General features: G+C 41.1%; 1 protein-coding gene across 1 annotated transcript; it reads right to left on the reverse strand.

Moving 5' to 3' along the window:
- Positions 1-4303: 4303 nt before the first annotated feature.
- On the reverse strand, positions 4304-21748 carry TMEM273 (transmembrane protein 273). Its single transcript, XM_079312380.1, has 6 exons — positions 21632-21748; positions 16618-16668; positions 15782-15892; positions 15246-15270; positions 7209-7235; positions 4304-6446 (listed from the first exon to the last, which is right to left on the reverse strand). Exons 1-6 carry the CDS (start codon positions 21711-21713, stop codon positions 6443-6445), a joined length of 300 nt encoding a protein of 99 aa, XP_079168506.1. The 5' UTR covers positions 21714-21748; the 3' UTR covers positions 4304-6442.
- Between the last annotated feature and the right edge of the window lie 1350 nt (positions 21749-23098).

Genomic DNA, 23098 nt, shown 5'->3' on the forward strand with positions numbered 1-23098 from the left:
TGTAGAAATTCTGCAAATAACTATGTGAATATTTATCTTTTACACTTCATTCTTGGAGTTCTTATCCAAGTCAGAGAAAGCCTCCTATTCTCCAGAGTCCTTAAGCATGTGCTTAACTAAAAGAAGGGATTTGAAGGAGAATTTCTGTGGAGCTCTATGCATTTCCTATCAGCTGCTTCCATGTGGGAATCAAGCCATTTATGTATACAGTTCCTGACTCTGGGGCAATTAAAATCTCAGCCATAATGTTATATTAACACAAAATTCAGTGTGCCTAATGACATATTAAATCTTCCTAAATTATAGCTAAATTACAAAAAGGACTAATTTACCAAAACCAGTTACTAAATGTTTAGAAAAGGAAGCTAATTGAATTATCCCTTGTTTGTCAGAGACAGATAATCTCCTTGTGAGAAATCTCATTTTTTCTGAAGCATGATTAATTGGCCTGACGAGTCAGAGATTATGACAAATTATGCAGGAGAAGATAATAGATAATAGTAGGAAGGCTTGGGAGCAGAGAACTACAGCTCTTACTTGTTTTGGGGCTAGGTACCACTTCTGGATTCTCCCTGATCCTTGTATGGTCTCTTTGCTGCTGGAGATGAGCCTTGCTGCTCTCACAGCTGCCCTGCACTCCTTTCCCCAACATGCTCAAAGCCTCAGCCTGATTCTGATCAATAACATCACCTCCCCAAGAAGGACGCTTGAAAAACCATGTGCTTTTAGGTCAATGAATGGTTTCTACTGAATAATCAACAACACGAGATGTAATTTTAATTTTCCTTGAGTCATGGTAGGAAGGCATTTATGACTCACACAGAAGGTCTAATCACAGCTTCATAATCTTGTTTGAAAAGCCTGGCAGCTGTTGGATCTGAATCAAAAATTTATTGGTTCTGTTAATGTTACATCACAGGGTTTGGGATTAACTTTCCATTTGCACCGTCTTGTATGTGTAGATCATGCTGTAATAGGAACTAGATTTGAGTTATTGTCTTGTTAACATTATTTGGAAAATGTTATTAATTAGATCTGCATTATAATGTGCTCAAAAGTAAGGTATATTTAAAATTATAGTGTGTGTTGCCACAGCCATATGATTTGAAGACTTAGCATCTCGCGTAGCAGATAGTGCAAAACTCCCAAATTAAATGACTGTTGGTACCACTCTGCTTTTTCTGCTGTTCTGACAGTTAAAACAGTGATTTGACACAAGTATAAGTTCACATGTTCTGCCTTTTCCTCTGCAATCACTTTTTAACCCTTACCAACATCAGTTAGTTCTCTCATATTTTATTCTTTTTATCATCAGTTTGCTTATAAGAAGAAGCAATTTCCCTAGCATCCCCAGCCAAGTCTCTGTGAACCCACCACTGTCCACAGTCCCATACCACACACATCCAGTCATCTCCTCACACCAGGACCCCTGAGGTACCTGAGAGCCATTCCAGCCCTTCTTTGGGCACTGCATCCCTTTGGCAGGAAGGAGCACACAGTGGCCTTTTCTTCTGAGTAGCTATTTTGTGTTTTGTATGCATGTCAAGGTAGCAGCTCCTTTGAAGAGGTTTCTTCAGGAGCCCTTGGGCACTCAGCACAGCTTTCTGTTGCTTCCCTGGTGTCACTCTAATGAGTTTAAATATGAAACAGCTTAAAACATGCAGGGGTTGTTCCCAAAACAGGTGAATAGTCAGTGGTTTATATTCATTGGAGCATTTCAGTCAGTTTTAATCAAAACAGAATATGTTTGCATCTGGTCTCAGCCCTCCGAGTCCTCCCTCAGTACTGTGGAGTAATTGAAGAATATGATTAAAGGTAATTATTTTAATTGCCCATTAACTGAAGAAGATTTCTGATAGTTCTGGATAGCATCTGATCTGTAAAGGAAAGGTCTTGTGGATTTTCTGCATCAGGACAGATTCCCATCAGCAGTGGTGTGGGGGGTGCAAGCAGCCTGTGGATTCTGGCATGGAGCAGGGAACATGAGACATACTTTTTGTCTGAATGCACAAGACAGAATGTATGCACTGTGCCACTTTGCTCATGATGCATTTGGGATTGTTATTAGCTCACACAGTATTCCAGCCCAGTGTAACTTTGCTGGAGCTACCTTTGGTGCAGAGATCAGTGAAAGCACAAGGTTTGTCCAGGGATTAAAGCCAAAAATAAGAGAATTGAAACCATATATATTCAATAAGGTGAAATACTTAACACCTAACCATTCCAAAAGCAGCATTTTTGTTGGAGGCAGTAGTAGAGAAGAATGATGGTCTACTATGTAGCTCACCCATGTTGAGCTTGGAAAACTTTTTATTCTTTGCTCTGCTGATCCTGCACTGGCCTTTGCTGCAACACTTAGGCTGCTCCATGTCTCATTTCCCCTCTCAGTTCAGAGTGAACATGCCTTCTTAGGACTATGTGAATTGCCTTCATGATGTGTTAGCATGAAAATTCATACAAATTCTCTGATGTAGTAATAGGGAGGGCAAAGACCTTTGTGATTTTTTTATGTGTAACTATGTAGTATCAATGGAATTAACCACTTCTGACAATGGAAGAAAAATACACCAGAAAACAATAAATTCAATACTTTTGGCTTAGTGACACTGAGCAGAAGTTTACTGTAGGGAAGTAGGGTCTTTTAGGAGAGCACTGGAACATGCTTGCAATGCCCTTAGGCTTCATCTAGATGTTTGCTGTGGTGAAGAGGCTATCACAGAAGATGGACTTCTGTCAGACCTAGGCTGGCTATTGTAATATTCCATGTGTAATGAGGGCAGTTTTCAGAAGTCTGAATTCTCTATAGATCCTATTTGTATGGTGCAAATATCTTTTCTGTATCAGGTCTGCTAGTTAGGCACTTTCTTTGTTTGTGTTTTACCATATTTGCTTGGTGAGTTAAAGAATTTTAATAATCTTTTTTATATGATTAAGTGCAGTTGTGGGAAACAGAAAAAATATTCTTGACAAAAATGATCTGAGTTTTCATTTACAAGCACGAGTGAAGCCAAGAAAAAATCATATTGCAAATGTTTTGACTATTGACATTTGCCATCCTTTCTGTTTGGGAGGAGTTGAATCAGACTCTCCTCTTTCTCATACTGTCAGAGTGGATTTATACCACTGGGGTCTGATTTCCAGGACTCCACCCACAGGCACATTTTTATTACCCATGCAGCTGTAATGAGTGGGTTTTTGCCTGATTTATTATCATGTGAACAAGGGCCACACCAAGCTGTGTGACTCCTGCAGCTAGTTTTGATCTGCACTGATGCATCTGACAGAAGGAATTGACTGGAATGATCTCACTATTGCTGTGGCACTTGCATTGTAATTAAAGGCAATGCTGTGTCGTTATCTCTTTAGAAATGCATGCTGTGCCTGCACCTCTTAGCTCACTTCTTGTGCCCACAACTGACTGCTCTTCTGAATAACTCTATTCACAGCATCATTTTGTTGCTGGGCATCTGCTATGAGGGGATGAGGTCCAGCATGACGTGCTGGGGCATGTGTCCAAACCCAAGGAGCTTCCCACTGTTCCCCATTCAGGGGAATGCCCATGAGCTCAGGGAGAGCGCGGGGTGCTTGGCATGGACAGCACAACCTGTGCTGGACAGCAAACAGGAGAGTGCACAGCTTCCAGCCTGTTGTGCTGGATGTGGACTGCCTGGGCTGAATCACTGAGCAAAAATTCGTGGAGCAACAATGTCTTTTGTTCAGTCTTTTGACTGAATGCCTCCCAGAAGTTCCTCTTTCATCTAGTTTTTCCTTCACTGATTATTTCCAAGCACTGCTGTGCAGCTTGGCCTGAGTTTAGGAGCTGCTGATGCTCCAAGTGGTGCTGGTAAAGCTGGTTGTAGGAATGGGCAAAAGAGCAACTCCCTGAGGTGGCAAAAGACTGCAGCCCCGTGTAAGTGTGTCCAAACCTCTCAGTGGCAGCAGAAGCAGTAGCTCTGAGGGTCTCTTGTGCCCAGCTATCTTCTCCCAGTATTACTCATCCTTCTCCCATTCCCAGACAGCCAAGGCACACATCAAAACAGAAAACATAATGTATTCACCACCCCAGCACATTTGCCTGATCAAGATTACCAACCTTAATTCTCCAGGCCTTTCTCCTCTACTGCTTGTAACTTAGCATTTCTTGTTTAATTTCATCTTTATTTCCCATAGTGTACTGGAATGATGCGTACTCAAGCATTTGTTCACACAAATAAGGGAAGGTGATAGCTTTCCTCCCTTACCACATGCTCTCTCTTCTGTTCCAAGTCTTAATTAAAATGATACTACAGGAAGCAAATCAATTAACAGATACCTTACAAGATGCTTTATTCACTTACTCATGTACACACAATTACTTACAAGTATCACATTACTGCTTTAGTTAATCTGTTAGCAAATGCTGCTAATGAACTGCAGTGTTACTGACATGGGTAACAGACACCTAGGAAACCAGGGAAAGTATTCCAATATACCACTCTTCTGTCAAAATAAATTTTACACTTTGTTGTTCAATATGTATGGAAAAATTACTATCCAGTTTCCTTTGAACATTTGACAAATGATGTACTTTGTGAAAGTCAAAGAATGCCCATATTGAAATCCCTTTAGTTACAGTTACAAGTATAACAGTAGCTTATTCTTTATAAAAACAAAATTGTGATATATCCGCTCTAATGCTCTAACAGCGTGTTTCCTCAAAGTCCCTGACCCAGCACATCAGCTCTGCCTGATCTGAAAGTTGATTAGTGGATAGGAAGCCCTGGTGTCCATGATTTTTCTGAGTGATATTTCTTAATAACACTCAGAATTTCTAGGTTGGACTTCAGTTTTACAATTGTTCGGTTTTTTTTTGAAGTTGGATTAAATGTCTTATATTAGTGGAGAGCTGGAAAGAACTTACTTTATTATGATCTGCCACACTGAGAGCAGAAACAGGTATAAAAGTGAACTTTAGGAATGTATGTAAGATGAGAGATTTAAAAAACCCATATGTCTATAGACATTTGGCTTAAGCTAAAAGATTATGAATATCCTACTTATTTACAGTTTGTGGTCTTTGGATCTGGACAATGGTAAATTACAATAAAATAGTGTAACATCCTGTTTGGTGTCATCCTGTAATGCTGCAACATAAAGCTCTGCCTGTGAAATATTGGGATATTACTTAATTAAGTTGGGCATGCCATCTACCTGAGGCCCACAAGCCTTGAAGTTCTGTTGGGTTTCCTGAGAGAAGCTTTAGGAATAGCAAAGGATGCTGGCCAAAAGTTCTCAAAGCTCCCACAGCTGACATTGGCTGCCCTCTCTTCACAAGATGAATGAAAAGCCTGGCTTGAAATAAAAAATCTTCATGTTTTCTTATACCTTATGATGACAATATATTATATACAGCATTCTTGAATGAAGAGGATTAAACAGAATAGTATCTATATCATTATTTTCTGAACTGAGACCAAAGCCATCAACTCAAAGCTTTGGTAAAAGTTGAGCTTAAATTATTTTAAATTATTTAAACTACTCTAAATGTTCTGAAACAAAACTCTATTTTTTCTTCTCATCACTCCCACTGTAAGAAGCTTGTAATTGGAGCCAGGCAAAGAAATTTTGCTGTAACCAAGTCCACCAGAACATATAAGGCTAGAACAAGAATGAAGGTGCTGGGAAACTGAAATTATTCATGAATTCTGATTGAACTTAGTGCATTGTTTTATATTTAAAAAAATAGGGATAGGAAAATTCTGGAAATAACAGATTAGTTCGTTTGTACAGTGTTGATATGAAGAGTCAACAAAACATGAAAAACATTATTTCAAAAAGGAATTTTTAATTTTAAATGGCTGTCATTAATTTTAAATGGTTGGAATTATCACTACCACCTACAGAAGATATCAGTTCTAGATGTAAAAAGATAAAACTTTAAGTTAATGAAATGTTTTATCAGTAACACAAAACATGTATTTCTTGAAATAAATAAGAAGCCTTGTTTTGTTTTGACCTCGAATGATTTTCCAAGTTGCTGAAAACATTATTTAGTTATCTTGAAATATTGGTGTGACCATGAATTCTGCTGCTGAATTATATTGCCACCTTTCTGATTACCTGGTATTTAACTAACTTTAGAAAAGTCATATACTTATCACAGAATAAAGAGGATCTATTTGTGAACAGAGCTCATCTATTTTATTCTCCTCATACATTTCCTTCACATAGATGCCGAGGGGGCTTGCAGGCCTTTTGGGTGGAGGTGATTGAAGTTAGCTGCACTATAAGCTCTTCCTGCAAACAATCAATCAGCCTTTCAACTAAAGAACAAAGAAAAGCATTGATATTGGTAAGATTCCTGCCAGTGTACAAGAGACATTTATTGATCCTCAGACCAGGTAACAGTTGATTGCAAAAGAGTTATTGATCTCTTGCACTTCGGTTTCTTACTGCATTGCTGTCATCTGTGAAAAGAAAGAAAAATCACAGCTTAACAATAACTCTCTGGCTTTGGTTTGACCTGGATTATCCCAGGTAAAACATCATTGTAAAAGCTGAGTGGGGAGATACTCAGATAAACATCACAGCAATTCTAGAAAATTATTAATGGAGATGCTGGAGTTGCATTCATGAAGTTCCTTTCACTTAACTTTTCTTTTAATCGATGTTTCTTTGTATGTTTGGAGGCATCTTGTTTTCTAAGTGAATCAACAGAACAAATGCATGCTTGTGGCTGTTGTGGTGACTTCCAGTTCTCCTTGTCACTGCCAGATAGGATTCCACTGGCAAGCCATGGATTTTCAGGTAGCATTCCAGTGCTCCCTGCATTGCAGACACTGGACTATTGTCATTTGGGCTTCCCAGTATTGCCTTGCCACAGTGTGGGGAGCAGATCAGCAGCTCCTGGATCCCTTTTGTGGATGCAGCTTCCCAGGGGTTTATTATTCGAGTGCCTGCTGCTGTGGGGAAGCTGCATAGGGCAGCCAGCTCTGCAAAGTGCCTGTGCCCTACACTGGGAATCCAGGCAAAGCCCTGGGCAGCTGTGGGACAGCACAGTTAAATTGCCTGCCTCAGCCCATGCAGAGTGCCCGGGCTGTCAGCAGGAGCTCAGGGTAACCCCACAGCCTGTATTGCTGTATGATCTTTCCCTTGGTGGATGTGTCTCTAACTTTGGATCTGTCACCACCTCCCTGTGCCACCAGCACCCCCCTTCCCCCAGAATATACCTGTTTTGGCTTGATCCCGTGTTTGACCTGCAAAGTGGAGAGAGAGAGCTATTAATTGTGAATTTCAGGGCCATAATCAAAGTTGAGAATTCAAATGAGTAGCACATTAGAGTTGCAGAAATGCAGGAACTTTTTTATCTTTTCTTCACTGCTCTAAATCTTTTATTCAGTTTTGCTCCATCTAGTGTCAGTGCTTGGGAACACGATCATGTCTTGCAGCCCTCGACTTGCTTATATTAAATCTCACGACTCCACAGGGAAATGAACTTCATCATAGTCCCATTCCTTCAATGCTACTCAAGCATTTTCTGGTGTCTTTGCTAAAGAAAGACGTCACAGGAGATTTGGTGGGTAGGAACAATCCTTCACATAATTTGCCTCAGTCTTTTTCCCTTCTCTGAGAGAAATTTTGTCACTTGTGTCTTTTCAGATGCTCTGCTAAAATTTTCATGTGAAACTCACTGCCCTGAGTCTGTAAGATTCTGATTGCCATCTTTCCAGTCTGACCTGGGCATACTAGTCTTTGGGATACCATATGGTGACACATAGATAGACTGGAATCAGAGACATTTCCTCTGTTTTGATCCTTTTCCTGATTTATTTCTTTCTCTGGTTTGGGGCTGGGTGAGTCAGCACAGCTCTGTAAGGTAGCAGTGCCTGCCCTGTCCTGAGTACAGTCACAGATGATTTCCCATTCTGCCTGCTTTGCCCAGCCCTTGGGAGCTTCCAGGGCAGCCAGGGAAGGTGTCTGCTGGAATGCAAGGACAAAGCCTCACCTGTTCCTGCCTGCAGACTCTGACCACTCTGAGGCACCAGGGGCTTGTCTCAGCCCTCCTCTGCCTGCACTGGTCTGGCACTTTGCTGACACAAGGACTTTCTTTTAGTGACACAGCTCTGACGTTAAACAAGAGGTAACAGTTATGCAATAATATTTTTCAGCTTTTTCCATTTGTGGCAGCTCTTTCCCAGAAAGGAGAGGCATCTCAAAAACAGGGACCTGATATAGGCTGTGTTTATGAACTTGTCAAAAATTTCAACACAAAATAACAGACTTTAGCCTGTGAAGTGCTACACAAATTTCTGTCTGGATCTGTAGCTCGTTAAAGAAAACAGTATTTTTCCCACTTCTAGCAACAGTTTAGTACAGAGCAGGCCAGTGCAAAGTGATATGAGCTAACTGAGGTGAATCAGTGATGGATTAGGTTCAGGGATGCTCTCCTACCTGTGTCACAGGAGAAGCTGGCAGGAAACTGCTATGAACAGCAGTTCCCAAGTGATTACTTAAGTGAGCTAATCCTAGTAACTCAATTCTCTGCATATAAAAAGAGAAAATAAGAGAGTGGTTGGGAGGCCAATGCTCTTCCCCATGTAGTCCAATGCAATCAATTAGTTACCCCAAGACAGTGGCTGTCTTGCTGATGCTCTCAGGCAATCTTCCTGTTGTCAATGCCAGTTCCTGCAAGACAGGGTAGTCCAGCCTTCCCTGGCACCTCAGTTGTGGTATTTTACCACTTCCCTTCTGCCAGACATCCTTGAACAATCTGATAACTCCAAAAATTATTTTTATGTTCTACCACATTGGTTTTTGGCAGGGCCAGGTCCCTGAGGCAGTGGCAAAGGATGACTGCCTGAGCGGAACATACAACTGTGCTGGGAAGGGGGGAAAGTGAAGCAGACCTGTCTCTAGAGATGGGACATCCTTTTCTCCCATGCTTTGCTCTCCTCCAGGGAGTTGTGGAAGCTCCTTCACAAACACTTTAAAAAGTCCATTTCTGCCTACAAGGTTAGTTATTCTTCTTTTCCCCAGCTTCTACTTCTCCTGTGCCAGCACAAGCATTTCCATGTCTATGTGGTAAATGAGACTTGGGAGGGGGCCAGGGCTTGTTTTAATGCACACACAGAAACACACACAAAAGCCTAATTACTTTTCAGGCAGTAGTTTTCTGTGTTTTTCCTTTAGAAGACCATACAAATTTTCCATTGATTCTGTGAGCCTCTTCAAAGTGTCTTAAAACACCATTTAAATCTGTATGGAAAGCCTTTAAGCCCATAAACTGTGAACTGCTGAGAGGTACACCCTAAGCATTGCAACCTAGAGGCAGAGGTCAGCATCACTTTGTGGTACTCATTGATTTTTTTCTGTTTGCTATTTGTTCTCTGACACCAGGCTGTAAAGTACACGTGGAATATGGAGAGTGGATGATTATAAGCAACAATCAGGAGAAAAACAGCTGTGCTGATACTTAGTACAGGGTGTTCAAGGCAGAACTCTTGGACAGTAAGAGATAAGGGAACTGAAATGAAATGATGCGATAGACTGTACACATGATCCTAAGAAAGGATCTGTAAATATTCTTATTTTCTGAGATGTCACTGACAAAAGCTCCTAGGATCTTTAAGTCAGTGATTCCTTTTTCCTAAGTTTATTATGAACTTGTGTGCAGAAATTAAATGTGATACACAAAAACCTGTGATTTATAATATGCAGGGGGTTTAACTCGATGCTGTTCTTGTCTGACTAACACCTGTGGCACTCGAGTTTCCTGCATCAAGAGGCCTTGGTTTGTGATGGGTTTAAGCTGTCCTTTAGCTATCATAGCAGCTTTCATTCCTAGCTAATCCCATGTTGTCACTCCTCTGACAAGCCCTAGGCAACACAAAGCTACTGAGTTTGTTTGGCAGAGCGGTGCTGCCAGGGAGCAGGAGGCTCTTTGCTCTGTGGCATCTAATATTTGGGTTACCCTGGGTGCCTGTTGACAGGGGTGAAGAGGGTACTCTTCCAGAAACACTTCTCTTTTTTTATATCCAGACTTGCAGCAGCTCTAGGGAAGGGTAGAATTACTCATTTAGTGCTGGAATCATTTGCACCAGTAAGTTTGCCAGCAGCGACCACGATGGCTGTGGAAGGAATTGCCTCTGACAGGTGTCTGAATATTACCAGGAAAGCATTCTCCTGACTCAGCAGGTTTGGCACCAACTCTTACAATCAAATTATCTAGAGCTATGCAAGACTAGCCTCAAACATTTGTGCAGAAGGGTAGGAAGGAGTAAGGATTCTTCCCTGTTTGGCAGCTGTGAAAAGGTCAACGACAAAGGCAGTCCCCATATCCAAGAGGAGAACAGGTGCCCTGGGCCAGGTGCCCTCCCAGGGAATGTGGAGAGTGGCCAGAGAGGAGCAAAAAATAGCCAGAAGTGTGGCTCTGCCCATCAGGCTGGTAGCTGGCATCAGTGAGGTATGCTGTATCCTGGAAACGGGTTTAATGAATTAATATCACCCTAGCAGTTTGTGCCATGTGTACGTGTGTAGCATATATATATATATATATATATATATATATATATATATAAAGACTATAGGGGCTATGTGTGTCTGCATTCCCTCAATCCAGGAATGGTGCTAAGGGAGCTGAGAGCCTACAGAGTATGTTTCTCCTGCTTTCTAAAGCCTGCTGTCCCCAGCATAGTGCAAAGCTTAATGTCCTTGATTTTGAAGTGTGTGATAAAAAGATTAATTTTATTTTATGGAAAGGGTAACCTGAGCCAGTGACTTGTCCAAGGTTGTTCAGAAGAGCAAGTTCAGCTAGAGAGGGTAATGACAGAAGTAAGAAGAAAAACCAGTTTACTACTCTAGTCACTGATGACTATTGTCTCAACACAGAATGCGTATTGGCATTTTGTTTATGCAAATATATATGTACAAGGAGTTGAGACAGCCATTTCTGCTGAGATTATCTGCCCATTTTATAACATTTGCACACACATGGAGTTGTTTAGGTCATCTCTACTCGTACTTAAATTTATTTGCAGTAGCATGCATTATTATTGCATTAGTGAAGCTTTAAATATTTTCCATTAAGCTCAGTTCCCAGGATGCATGCTGAGCAAACCTAAAGCAGTGAGTACAGCCTTCAGCCTGTCGACCACCCACTAATCTCTACAGTGCTGAGTGAGGAATTTGGCTGTTCTGGTGCACCAACAGGGCCAGACCCATCTTGTGCAGGTGGTATCTGCTCAGTGAAGTGCAAATGCATTTCTGCCTAAGAGGAATGGAGCCCTCCAAGTTTATCTTCCAGTCCCATTCTCAGAACAGTTCTTCACTACAGGTTTTAGGCCATGGTGGCAATGTGAAAAGAGATTCTGTAGTAAAAACAGACCTCACAGAAATAATTTGTGACTTTTGCAAGGCTTATTTGGATCATTGAAGAAGTTAAGTGTTGTTGCTCACTATGTTTTTCCTTATATGTAAACCATTAACAACTTCTGAAAACTTTGTTGACATGATGATTGAATTGTATGTAGAATATCCTATGTCAGAATGAAAGACCTTGTGAAGATCTGCTTGGGAAACCAAGAGTGGCAAGTGAAAGAACAGCTTGGGCATCACTGAGGGATGTTATGAGAATACATCCACACAGAGGTGTCAAGGATTCTGCTGTATCTACATCACTGGTCTGCTACAGAAGAAGATGAAACTGATTGCATAGTATAAAAGGAGAGGGAAAAAAATAGTCTTGTTTTAGAAGAGTAAAGATAGATGCAGGCAACTTGCTGGCAGGCTGTGGGCTGAACTTACAGTGTTACCTATGAATAACTGGCACAGTATTGAGGGGCTGCAATGCATTTCAGTGCCAGCATCCTGGGAAACCTGTGCTCTCCTTATTGACCCTTTTCCCTTGTGCACCACTCTTCCAGTGACACTCTCAGACAAGGCCAAAGTCTCTCTTATTTTCAATTTGCATTTGCTTATGGATTTTAGTTTATACATTTTGGGACCATTTTCCAAAGGACTGCCACATGTGGCTTTCTCAAGTACCCATCCTAGCATCAAAACAGGATCTCCAGTTAAGTTTATTTGTAAGCTCAGACTCCACTGACCAGACAGTGTCTCTCATTTGCAGGTAATGGGACTCATGTCTATTTTTTTTATTCCTGCTTTTTAAATGATGCATTCTGCAATTCACAGTACTATAGATCAAGTTGGACTACTTGGAACAGAAAGAACTCATCTCCAAAACAAGATATTTGTCTTTCTATCTTACTTTAAACCTATTTGAAGGATGCGATATTTTTGCATCAGAACCTATTCACTGTCCCTGCCTGTCAGGCTACAGACCTGAACATGACAAATTGCTGGGAAAAAGACTCTTGGTTCAGATGTTTAGGCTTCCACAGTTCTGATAGTTGGAAAAAAACTGCAGCTCAACATTGAAAACTGCAGACTATTTCCCAAACATAGTCTTTTCCATGCCATCCATCTGTGATATTTATATTTTCAAAGTAGATGATTTCACCTCCTATGCAATGTGTGGCACTGTTTTCAAAAATTTTTAGAGATTTTTAGAACATATTAGAGGCTTTCAAGGTCCTGTTACATTCCAAGACCTCCTCCATTCATGTAAAGAATGCTACAATTCTTAAAAATATCCTATGTTTCTCAAGCACAGTCTAGCAGAGGACAGAGAAGTTGGTCCCTTGGAAGTCAGGAAGGAAAAATATTAAAGAATATTTAGAGGAGCTTTGGGTAGGAAAAGAAAATCACCAATACACTTGGCAAGCACCTCCCAAGCTCCTTCTCTCTTCCATAAAACATCAGAAAAACTTGTGTATTGCATTCAAAACCTGATTTTCTACTGAATCATTTACATGGAGTCCTGTAGAACCCAGTGAGTGGCATGGGGAGTTTTGTGTCTGCTGTTGCCCAGGATTTGACAACAGATTCATTTGCAGCAGGTTTAAAATATGTACCTTTTCAGTTCTAGTAAATGTTCTCTGTCTCTCCACCCTTCTCCCTGTCTCTGTATGTCTCTTTCCTTGCTCCTGTCAAGATAAATCTGGCTGACATACACTGTAGTTAACTCAAAATATTGCCAGCATTAAATGTGCCCAGACATTTTTATGAATACATTAAACTTGCATGAAATTTTTAGGCATTATAATTTACCAAGCTTACACCAAGATGGCATTTGATACTGACATGAGCTATTAATTAAAAAAGAGGACGTTAAATAATTGTCAGTTGACATATAAATTGCTGTTTTGTTGGCTGACAGAATCTTGCCTCAAGCCTTTTTCTTCTCAAGTGTTAGTAAATATCCCACTGAGTTTAAGGGCAACCCATTGTGAATTGATTGTTTAAATCTTAATGTTATGTACCTGACTAAATAAAGTGGTAAATTCTGTTAATTATTTCACAACGAGCTGTCAGTGTCATGTGGGTATCAAAACACTTGTGTTTTAAGTATTTTGGAAATTATCAAGGGGGATGCACCCGAATACTTCCTGATTTTAGTGAAAACCTGTTCTTGGAAGGGGTCAGTCAGGTTCAGTCCAGCTAATTGGGGTTCTGACACAGAGGATGATTATCTGCATCAAGATCTTCAGCTGGTATGAGGCTGAGCAGCTCCACTGGCTGTGAAAGTAAAGTGCTGGGAGTATTTCCCAGCTAGAGAAATGTTGAGTGGCTGGTGGCATTTATTGCAAAATTTAAAACAAAATTTGGCTGAAGGTGAATTTGGTTGAGTGTTCTATCAGTTGGATTAAATATTTATTTTCCTGAATCCTAAAGGGATGGTGTCTCCTAACACTGAAGGTTTCAGGTTGCTTTTTCCTGAGGGATTCAGAATGGCTATATGGTTGGTTGGAATAAATCAGGTGACTTCAGATAGTAGACTTCACTTTATCAGAGGGTTTTCTAGGATTAGCCACTGGTCTAAAAATTCCATGAATCAGAATTCCCTAGGGAACTGAAGCAAGTAGGTAAAGTCAACTTAAATGTAATTATCCTATGTCTCTCTGGTGACCTGAATAAATCATACTAAGGATTAGTTTATTAGGGGCATTTTTAAATGCTTCTATGGCTCTGGTAGTTTTTTTACTGCCAGAGGTTTCCTCAAAAGTAGTAGAAGGCTATACTGTTTCCACAGATTATTACCAGCATTACAGAAGGCCTTAGTGATCTACAATACATAGATGCCCTGAAGTGAATGAGAACAAAGATTTGCTAGTAAACTACTGACTACCACAGCAGGATTGAAAAGTACTGATTAAAAAGTGACAGTGGATTTCTAGGTTTTTTCCTGCTTAGCCACAAAAGTGTGATCTTTAACATAAATAGTTTTGCCCCAAAACATTGTGGAATTAGAGTTTCTCTCACTGGTCAGTGTCAGTGGCTCTAAGGCAAAATGTTTGTGTATTGTGTCACAGTTCCAGCCTTAAGACCAGAATTTTATCATGAAACTGGAAATTTGACTCTACCTTTTAGCAAATGCCTGTAGACCAGAACAAGGAAACATCAAAGAGGTCAATGTAAGGTCACCACTAAAGGTGTTAAATTTTGCTGCCACCACAAAGCCAGTCACTTCCCCTAGAAAGATCAGAGGATGATGTAATAAATGTTCAGACTGTCTCTGAAGGAAAATATGACACATAATAAACAGCAAAGAGAGCTAGAGAAGTCCAGTGTGGAACAGTTCATAGATCATCCTGTCTGTATTGTGCCAGGCAGTAAATCTGCCACTGCCTTCTGTGTTTCTTCTTGTCTTTGTCCCTCTCATCCCTTTATTCTCTTGACTCTGGTCTCTGGCTTTTCTGTTTTGGTTTAGCTCTTTCTCATGACTTTCCCACTCATTGTTCTGTCTATACTGTCCTGAAAGTACCATGAAGTTTACCAGGTATTCTATGTTTGTTCTTTATTCTGACCTTATCATAGTCCTAATCCATTTAGATGAAGCCTTTTACCCAGAGTTGCTGTTACTATACATAGTACAAACAAACAAACAAAAAAATGAAGCTTCATCACAAGTGTTTGAAGGATTTTTCACTTCAAAAAGAATCTCAGGTGGATTTTCTTACGCATTTCTGAAATGTTAAAATGCTGTTAGAAGAAAATTCCTTTTTCTATGCAGATTCACTACATATCCCAGTCCTCTAGAGGCTTGCCATGTGTGTTATATGCAATCATTGAAACGTGGGGAAGCGTCATGCATAAGGAGAGAGAAATTGAAAGTTGTGCATAACAGAAAGCACAATGGCTCTTACCTTCTATCCATTTTGCCATCTGAATCTAAAATGAGAAGGGGAAAATGTGGTTAGTTGAGAAACAAGGAACAGAGTGGTGATAGGCCTCGACAGAATTTGTGGGGAGGCAACCAGGAGTGCCTAGTTACAGCTGGTAAAGATCCAGCCATCCTTTCTGAGGCAAAACTCTCTGATATTAATTGTGTCATGAAACTTTCCTAAGGCCCTTCTTGATTCTCCCAGCTGGAATATCTCATTCCAATTCACTCAGAGCTGTATCTTAGCTATTCTTTGTCTGGTTTCAGGTTGGTTGTAGCATATCCCCAGGATATCATGAGAAACAGCTTTGAGGCTAAAGATTAGACTTGGTTATAGTGAAATGTGAAACTGTAGTTCTAGGCAGTCCAGCAATTCCAACACTTTGAATACAGTTCTTCACAGGAAAACCAGAGCTGTTGTGCATACACTGTTACTAACACTGAAGCTCAGATCTGCTGTATCAGAAGATGAGGAGAGCTAGATCTATGGAAAAGGGATCAGGAGTATTTTTCCCTTACCTCCAAAGACACTGTCAATCATTTGGGCTTTGATCATGCAGATTATTACTGCTACAAAACCAATTGATAGAAGTGCTCCCAGAGTAACTCCTATAATAACATATGTGTAATCTGCAAATATTGAAAACAACTCAGTGAGTATACATCATTAAACAATAAATACATTATTTGAGTTTAAGATGTAACAAAGTTTAAATGCATTCCTAAAAAAATTGCTGAGCAAGAGTGGGTAACTGAGAAGATCCTGAGTCTGCTTTTTCAAACCCTTGCATATCATGAAGCCATATGAACATGAGGAGTTCAAGGGTGTTTTATGATAATGAACAACTTCAGATTTTGGTGTGTGCAGGTCTCAGCTGAGCTTCAGAGCCAGGGCTTTACTTTCATCCCAAAAGCAAAATCTCCCATCCACACTCCTTCAGCAATCTGCATCCTTCCAAGCTGTTATTGCTGCTTCAGATATGCACTGGCACATATCCACCTCCCAGTCCCTCCCCTCCTGCTTTGCCCAGCTGTTCTGCATCTGTAAGTCCTTGCTGGGAGGAAGGAGAATTTTAAAGTGTAAATTATGTGTTGTGGTTTGGCATCACTGTGTCAGTGGTTCAGATCCTGAACACAGGAGGGTGCCTGTGCTCAGGATCTCAGTCCCATGCTCTGTCTTCATACATGTAATTTAGTGTCAGTCACATGACAGGACTCTACAGCACTAGGCAACTACAAACTCACAATGCTTATCTTCTCCATGTAAGAGTATACAAGGTCTCCTAAGGACATTCAGTTTTGTTATTTGGCCTCTAACTTCCTCTGTGGAAGTGAAAATCCCACCATGAACTCACCTATTTCGTCCTCTGGGTTTCCAGAAGCATGTACCTTTGCTCTCCAAAAATCTGGAATGGAAATATTTTAGCCTGTTAGGACATAGAGCAGAATGCCATTTCTGACTTTTTTTATGGTTGATTCTAATAAACCTTAAGATAGAATCTGAGGCTTCCTGCAGTAGTGAAATGCTGTCAGTCAAGTTAATGAGGGCATCCTATAAATGTGGTCACACTGTGCTAGTTTTTGACCAGAAGAGAAACTACAATTCCAAAATTTTATGTTGCCTTAGCATGTTTCCATATCATGGTTTTGTCACTGCAAGCCAGAGAGCTTTATACAAAAGAAGCTGCTATAAATCAAAGAAAGGATTACAGATGCACTACAGCTAATAAAACATGCTAATAAGTGAGGATATGGCATAACTCAACACTCCTTTCAAGAAAACATGAATCCCAATCCTGCCTGTACTTCCAGTTCTCAGAATGTGATTTATTGCTGGCAGAGAAGAGTCTTTTCCTCTTGGAAACAAATTGTGTGGGCTGGAAGCAAACCTTTCCAGAGAATTCTATACCAAGTTCCCTGTTGATGAAAAGGACACCTCCTGGCTCTCCCCTTCTCCATAAATCCACTGAGCCATGGTGCCTGATGCTCAGAGTGTGCAGGCACTCAGCATGGAGTGCCTTTGAAAAAAACAATTCATTCCCACATACTTTATGAAGAAAACAGAATCAACATTTTTAAAAAACAAGAAAAAAGGAGAGGTCATGTTTTGTTTGATGTTGATTGGTTATTACGGGAAATTGTTAAAAATGTACACTCAAATGTTTTTTTCAGTGCAAGGATGTTTCCACCACAGCCTTTCCAAGTAGCTCCAAATGATGTAACTGGTGTGCACCTGCAGGAGGTGCTGGGCCATGAGGAGGCTTTAAGGGCTCCTGCATTCCAAACCTGTGTGCTGCTGAGCTGCTGTCTCCTGCTCACACTGCAGGCAGAGCACAAAGTCACTGCTCTTTGGCCGGGGTGACAGCACATGTGGCACCTGCTGGGAGCACAGCTGCCTTGCACACGTCATCATCTTTCACTGGCATTCCCACCACAGCAGGGAATTGGGAGCAACTATTGTCTGGCTGAAACCCAAGTAGAATGTCTTAAGTGCACTCAGTTTTCCTACTGCTAAACTGTCCAACTCCTCTCCTCCACTCTTCGTGGAGAAATAATTTTGTTTTCTTGATGTTTGGGGGGTCTATGCTTTCATTTGTTGTCCAGTAAAATGAATGCTAGAAATGTGACTGCTTTTAAACTTGAAGCATAGTCCTTACATTCCAAGACAAGACATTTTGGTATCTTTACAGAAATAATCTTGTGTCTGCTTTTCAGACTGCTAAAACCCTTGAGCTAAGTGTGGGCTCTGAGGCTTCCAGGGCTATGTAAAAAAAAATCTGATATATTGGGCGGCTTACAGCAGGTTTGTTTTTATTTCCGAGTCTTAATCACATTTCTATGCCCAAATTCTAATAAATTACAAATGAAGCTTCAAAAATCTGGAGAAGAGCTTAAAAAAAAATCTTGAGTTTTAAAGCAAAATATATTTTGAGAACTATAATTCAGAGCTGAAAGTCTATTTTTTTGCCAAACTTTTCTTCATAACGAAAATATCTGGAAACTTATTTTGCCTCCAAAACCTCCATGACACTCAAAAGAGGATTTGTAAGGGGTAGATAATCTGTGCTTATACACCTATACTAAATGACCAAAATCAAAGTTATAAAGATAAGAAAATTTAAAGAGAACAAAAAGCTCTAAGGCTACACAGTGGGCATAAAAAGCATAGCTTCTGTTTTTCCATATTAAAACCCAATCTCTTTGCTCTCGCCTGTGATTTTATTTCATTATAAATTTTAAAAAAACACCTTTCTTCCATCCCCTTAATTATTCTTTGTGCTCATATGAAGAATGTTTTAAATTCAAGCATAATAAAAGTGATATTGTATTACTTTTATTATCCTAATGATCATAATACATAGACCTTAATGTATGCTTTCTAATGGAATTAAACCAGTGACAGATTATGTGTTTTATGGCAGAAATAATATTTTACATGGAATATTTTATGTAGGTCAGTTTAATATATTGAGATTAAATTATTAGTTTCTTTTTTAAAAGGGAGGGGAATTCCTGAAAACCCACAAGACTAAAGAAAATATTTTTAATTCATACTTCCAATATGCTTTTAATTAAGGTTTAATATCATTTACTGGATGCTGCTTAAATACTGTTTGCTTTTGAAGACAGTGTTAGGTGGATTCTATTTGTTTCAGTTTTTTCTTGGGTGGAAATAGGTGGATTAGCTAGTTGAAATACATCTATTTTTCTGCTTGATCTTGATCTTACCTGCAATTTAGATCTTTTGGGGATGTACAAAAAGCTCCCATTTGGGAGAGTTAGAAATGATGCCTTAAACTCTGCAGTGTTTTAGTCGCAGTGCTGGATATCTGACTCTGCAGGGAGTTTAGTCTAACACTCGCATCTGGAATAAACCCTCTGGACTTGCAGATATTTGCTCCTGTGTGGGTGAATTCGACACCCACGCTTGGGTGGCTGGCGGATCGCTTTTCAGAGGCTGGCGGGCAGTCTGCGCTCTGTGCCCTGTGCGTGCCCGGCCGGGGATGTGCAGCTGGCAGTGATGGGATGTCCCCGCAGCTGCCGGGTACCAGCGGGGGAGCTGCGCCTCCAGCCGCTGCGGCAGGTCCCGGTGAGTTGCACATGGGGCTGCCGGGGGCTGCCTTACCCTGGGCCGGTGCAGGCAGGGCCGGAGCCGCGGGGGGAGCTGTGCTGGAGCCGGGCGGGGGAAGGAAGCTCTTACTGCAGGCACAGCCCTCTCTCTCCCCTGTGGTTACCTGCTGCCTCTGCGTGTTTTCTTTAAAGAGATGAGCAGATGATAGTTGCTATAAAGTTGTTTATTGCAAAGGCACATCAGTCTCGAAAAGCAAAGCGACATTAAAGTCCATGCTGAAGTTTTGGTGTAGAGTCCCAAATAGAAGCAGAAGCTGCTCACGAGGGTCCCGGCAGGGCCGGTGTTGCTGGGCAGCTCCTGTATTCTTAGGGCAATGGTGATGGCAGAGAGAGAGCAGGAATGAAAGGAAAAGGCAAAAAGGAAATCTCTCACAAAGCAAAGATTCTTACATACAAGTTACCCAACGAGCTAAAGACAGGAACTCGAACCATTTCTTCTTAACCTACCAGAATTCTAGTTTCTTAGCATGCCAGGTTACATAATAAACTACGTGTATGGTTTATCTTGTTCCATCTAAAAAATGCAAGCAATGTTCTTACTATAGTTTTACTATGTCTAAAACTATGTTCTTGGAGCCTCTACTAGATACACTACTATCTAGGACTATGTTTTTCAACCTTCAATAGAACTGATTCTTCTACACTGGTATCTGAGACCTTTATTCTCTAAAGCACTTAAAACTTGTCCTTACTTACTTACTTCCTTGCTTATTCTAAAACTTAAACTTACACCTCTACTTTATGTGTGAGTGGCTTAACATACTTCAGTCCATCCAAAGGTTTTTAATCAATCCCTGTACTCTGATTCCTCTCTGAATTGACTTACACACTCCAACAGTTACCCACTGCAAGGTAGAGCCACTGAGCCAGCGATGGAGCCCAGATAAACTCACTGGGCTGGGAGCACTAGTCCGTGATCTTGGTGTAACTGGGCAGGCTTAGCCCTGCCCAGACCTGCTGCACTCAGAGCTGAGCCAGGCAGAGAGCAGGTTCCATGTCATGGTGTGGTTTGTGCCAGTCTGCTCACAGCATGAGCATGCCCACAGGTCAGCTCAGCCAGGAAAATGGTGCAGATGCAATTTGGGCATAAAATCACGGGGCAGAAAGAGCTCAATTTCCCTACCAGATTAGGTGTTGTAACCCATTCCCATCCAGAACCTTCAGTGATAAACAGCAATGTGTGCCTTGTCTTTTTAAGTACGCAGAACTTCCCTTAGTCCCTTTGCTTGTTACCTCCTGCTTCCATGAGACTTTTTTCCCTTCCTCCAAAAATTCATATTTCTCCTCATTGCAACAGATAGTGGCTGATCCTGTGACATTGCAGCAGCCAGTGCCATTTATAATCGAGGCAGCAAATAGGAAAGGAAGCATAAATAGGGGGACCCCAGAGGCAGGGTAGAGCACGGCTGCAGATGTGTGGACAGCTGTGCAGGTGAGGCAGGAGCAGATACCCAGTGGAGGTAAGCTGGAATAGCTCTGCATGGCTCAGGTGGGGCAAACTGCCCCTGTGGGATTCCCCAAGTGTAGATGGTGATTTTCTGTGAATGTCTGCATGAAGCAGGGTAGTATGGAAGGAGCTCATTAGGTAAAAGCTGAGGTTTTGCCACCAGAGGGTGGTGCCTGCCCCCTTACAAAGCGCCGAGGGACAGCAGTAGCCTGTGGAAGTGCTGCCAGCTCCCCGTTAGACCATGCTGTCCCAGGGTTCATATGTCCCTGCTGAGGCTTCCTAGCCATGAGCCCCTTCTTCCCTGCAGAGTGGAGATGAGCAAGAACAGAGTGAGAAGCAGGTTGTGAGAAAGCCCCGCTTTGGGAGCAGGGAGCATTAGAGGCAGGACTGTGACAGTCCGGGTGGGGAGAGCCCAAAAGCAGCTTGCAGTCAGCATGCACACAGACCAATTTACCCTCAAACCCTATTGAACTACTGCTTCCTGTACAGGGAGAAGGAAACAAAGTGCTAAACAAACACGGTGCTCAGCAGGTGCACATCTCATCTGCAAAACCACAGGCATTTAACTTCAAGGTGCCTTCTGGATTGTGCACAGCTGAGCCCTTTCCACCCAGAATAGGAAATGTGAGCTAGAAAACTCAGCAAAATACCCCCCTGGCTCAACAAATGCTTTTCCCCCAAGAAACAATGTTTTACACAGGATATATACAGCTGGTGACTAAATAAGCCCATCAAACTCAAGAATAAAAGCTCTCAAAAAGAATGGAGAACAAATAATTTAGATCACTTACGCAAGAGAAGAAATGCTGTTGGGGCTGATATCCAGTTTGTTAGTAAGGTCATTATGAAGTTGTGACAACAGAGTGGTTTCATCCAAGTTTTTGCAAATTTTGCTCTTCTTCAGTGTCAGGGGGAAAAAAAGCTGAAGTAGGTCACATGATTATTGAGAAACTAGTCACATCCTGGGTAGTTACATTTGCAAGCACGAGTTCCCTTTTTTGGGTTTAAGTTCGATATATAAACAAACGAAAATGTTTTGTGGAGAAGGTGGACAGCCAACAGTCACAGCCTGGTGCAGCCAGTGAATTTGTTTCTGCTGAAATCTTCTAAATCCGTGGATAAGCAAGTGGATTTTCAGTCTTAGAAGAATTTTCTGAGGCATTCTCTTTCAGTATTGCTAGCTTTTTTATGAACCCAACTTGAATGCTATCATAATGTTTTCAGCAGAGCACTTATTTGAATATTTCCCTTTCACAATCAGCTTTTTCAGGAGTAGAGAAGCAGCTCACTCTGGCTGCTAAACCATTGCAAGCCAGTTCCCAGACAGTAACTTCTACCTAAGAAAAATGTCCTGATGTCCCTGGCCTATCTAGCTGTGTGAAGCATTGGTACAACTGACTGAGTGTGGCTGGTGTCATAGAAAATATTTGTTACTGTTTTGACCTGTAGTGTTGGTGTGTATGATATGTGTAGCTCCTTTTTGCTCTTTCTCTGCTCCTGGTTCTCTATGGGATCAGAGTTAGAAACATCAAAACCAAGCAAACAAAAATCTCTGCACCAGCTGGATGGGAAAGATCAGGATACTTGTAAGAAACCTCCAGTGTTTTTGTACCTTATGTTTCATCTGCAAAGGTTCCTCAAAATTACTTCTTGTAGAAGTAATAACAGGAATGTCACCACTTGTTTTGGGGTTTGGTGGTTGGTGCTTTTTTATTTTGGGGTGGTTTTGTTTTATTTTGCTTTGGTTGATTTTTGTCGTTTCTGCTGGTCCAAATCAGCAGTTTCAGGTAGTTTCAGTATTTCAGAGAGGGAACTAAATATCTGAATATTTGGGGGAAATCTCTAAAACTATTAGCTTTATTTCATTGCTGCTTTTCCATGAATGCTTCAAAGAGCTTGGCTAGGTGACTGCACACAGCTGACTGTGTAAGCTTCACTGTTCTAGTTCACAGCATACCTCCAGCCAGGAAAAGCACTGACCAGAAAAAGACAGACTTAATGGAATCCTGCTTTGTAATATCTTTATTCTGATTCTTCACCAAACTGGGAAATGTGCTTTCAAGCACTGTCATCATTATCAGCCTTCCCTCTATTCTTCACCATCCAGCCACTGGGCAGGATATATATGTTTAATTAATTCTGCTTTTACCTTCGACCTGTAAATAGTGGGAGTAATGTCAGATTTATATGTTATATGAATAACAAGGATTTCTCTGGAGACCCTGTCTTGGTGAAAGAGGCTAACTGTAATTTTCAGC

This window comes from Erithacus rubecula, assembly GCF_903797595.1.
Source record: "Erithacus rubecula genome assembly, chromosome: 9".
Taxonomy (NCBI): Eukaryota; Metazoa; Chordata; class Aves; order Passeriformes; family Muscicapidae; genus Erithacus; species Erithacus rubecula.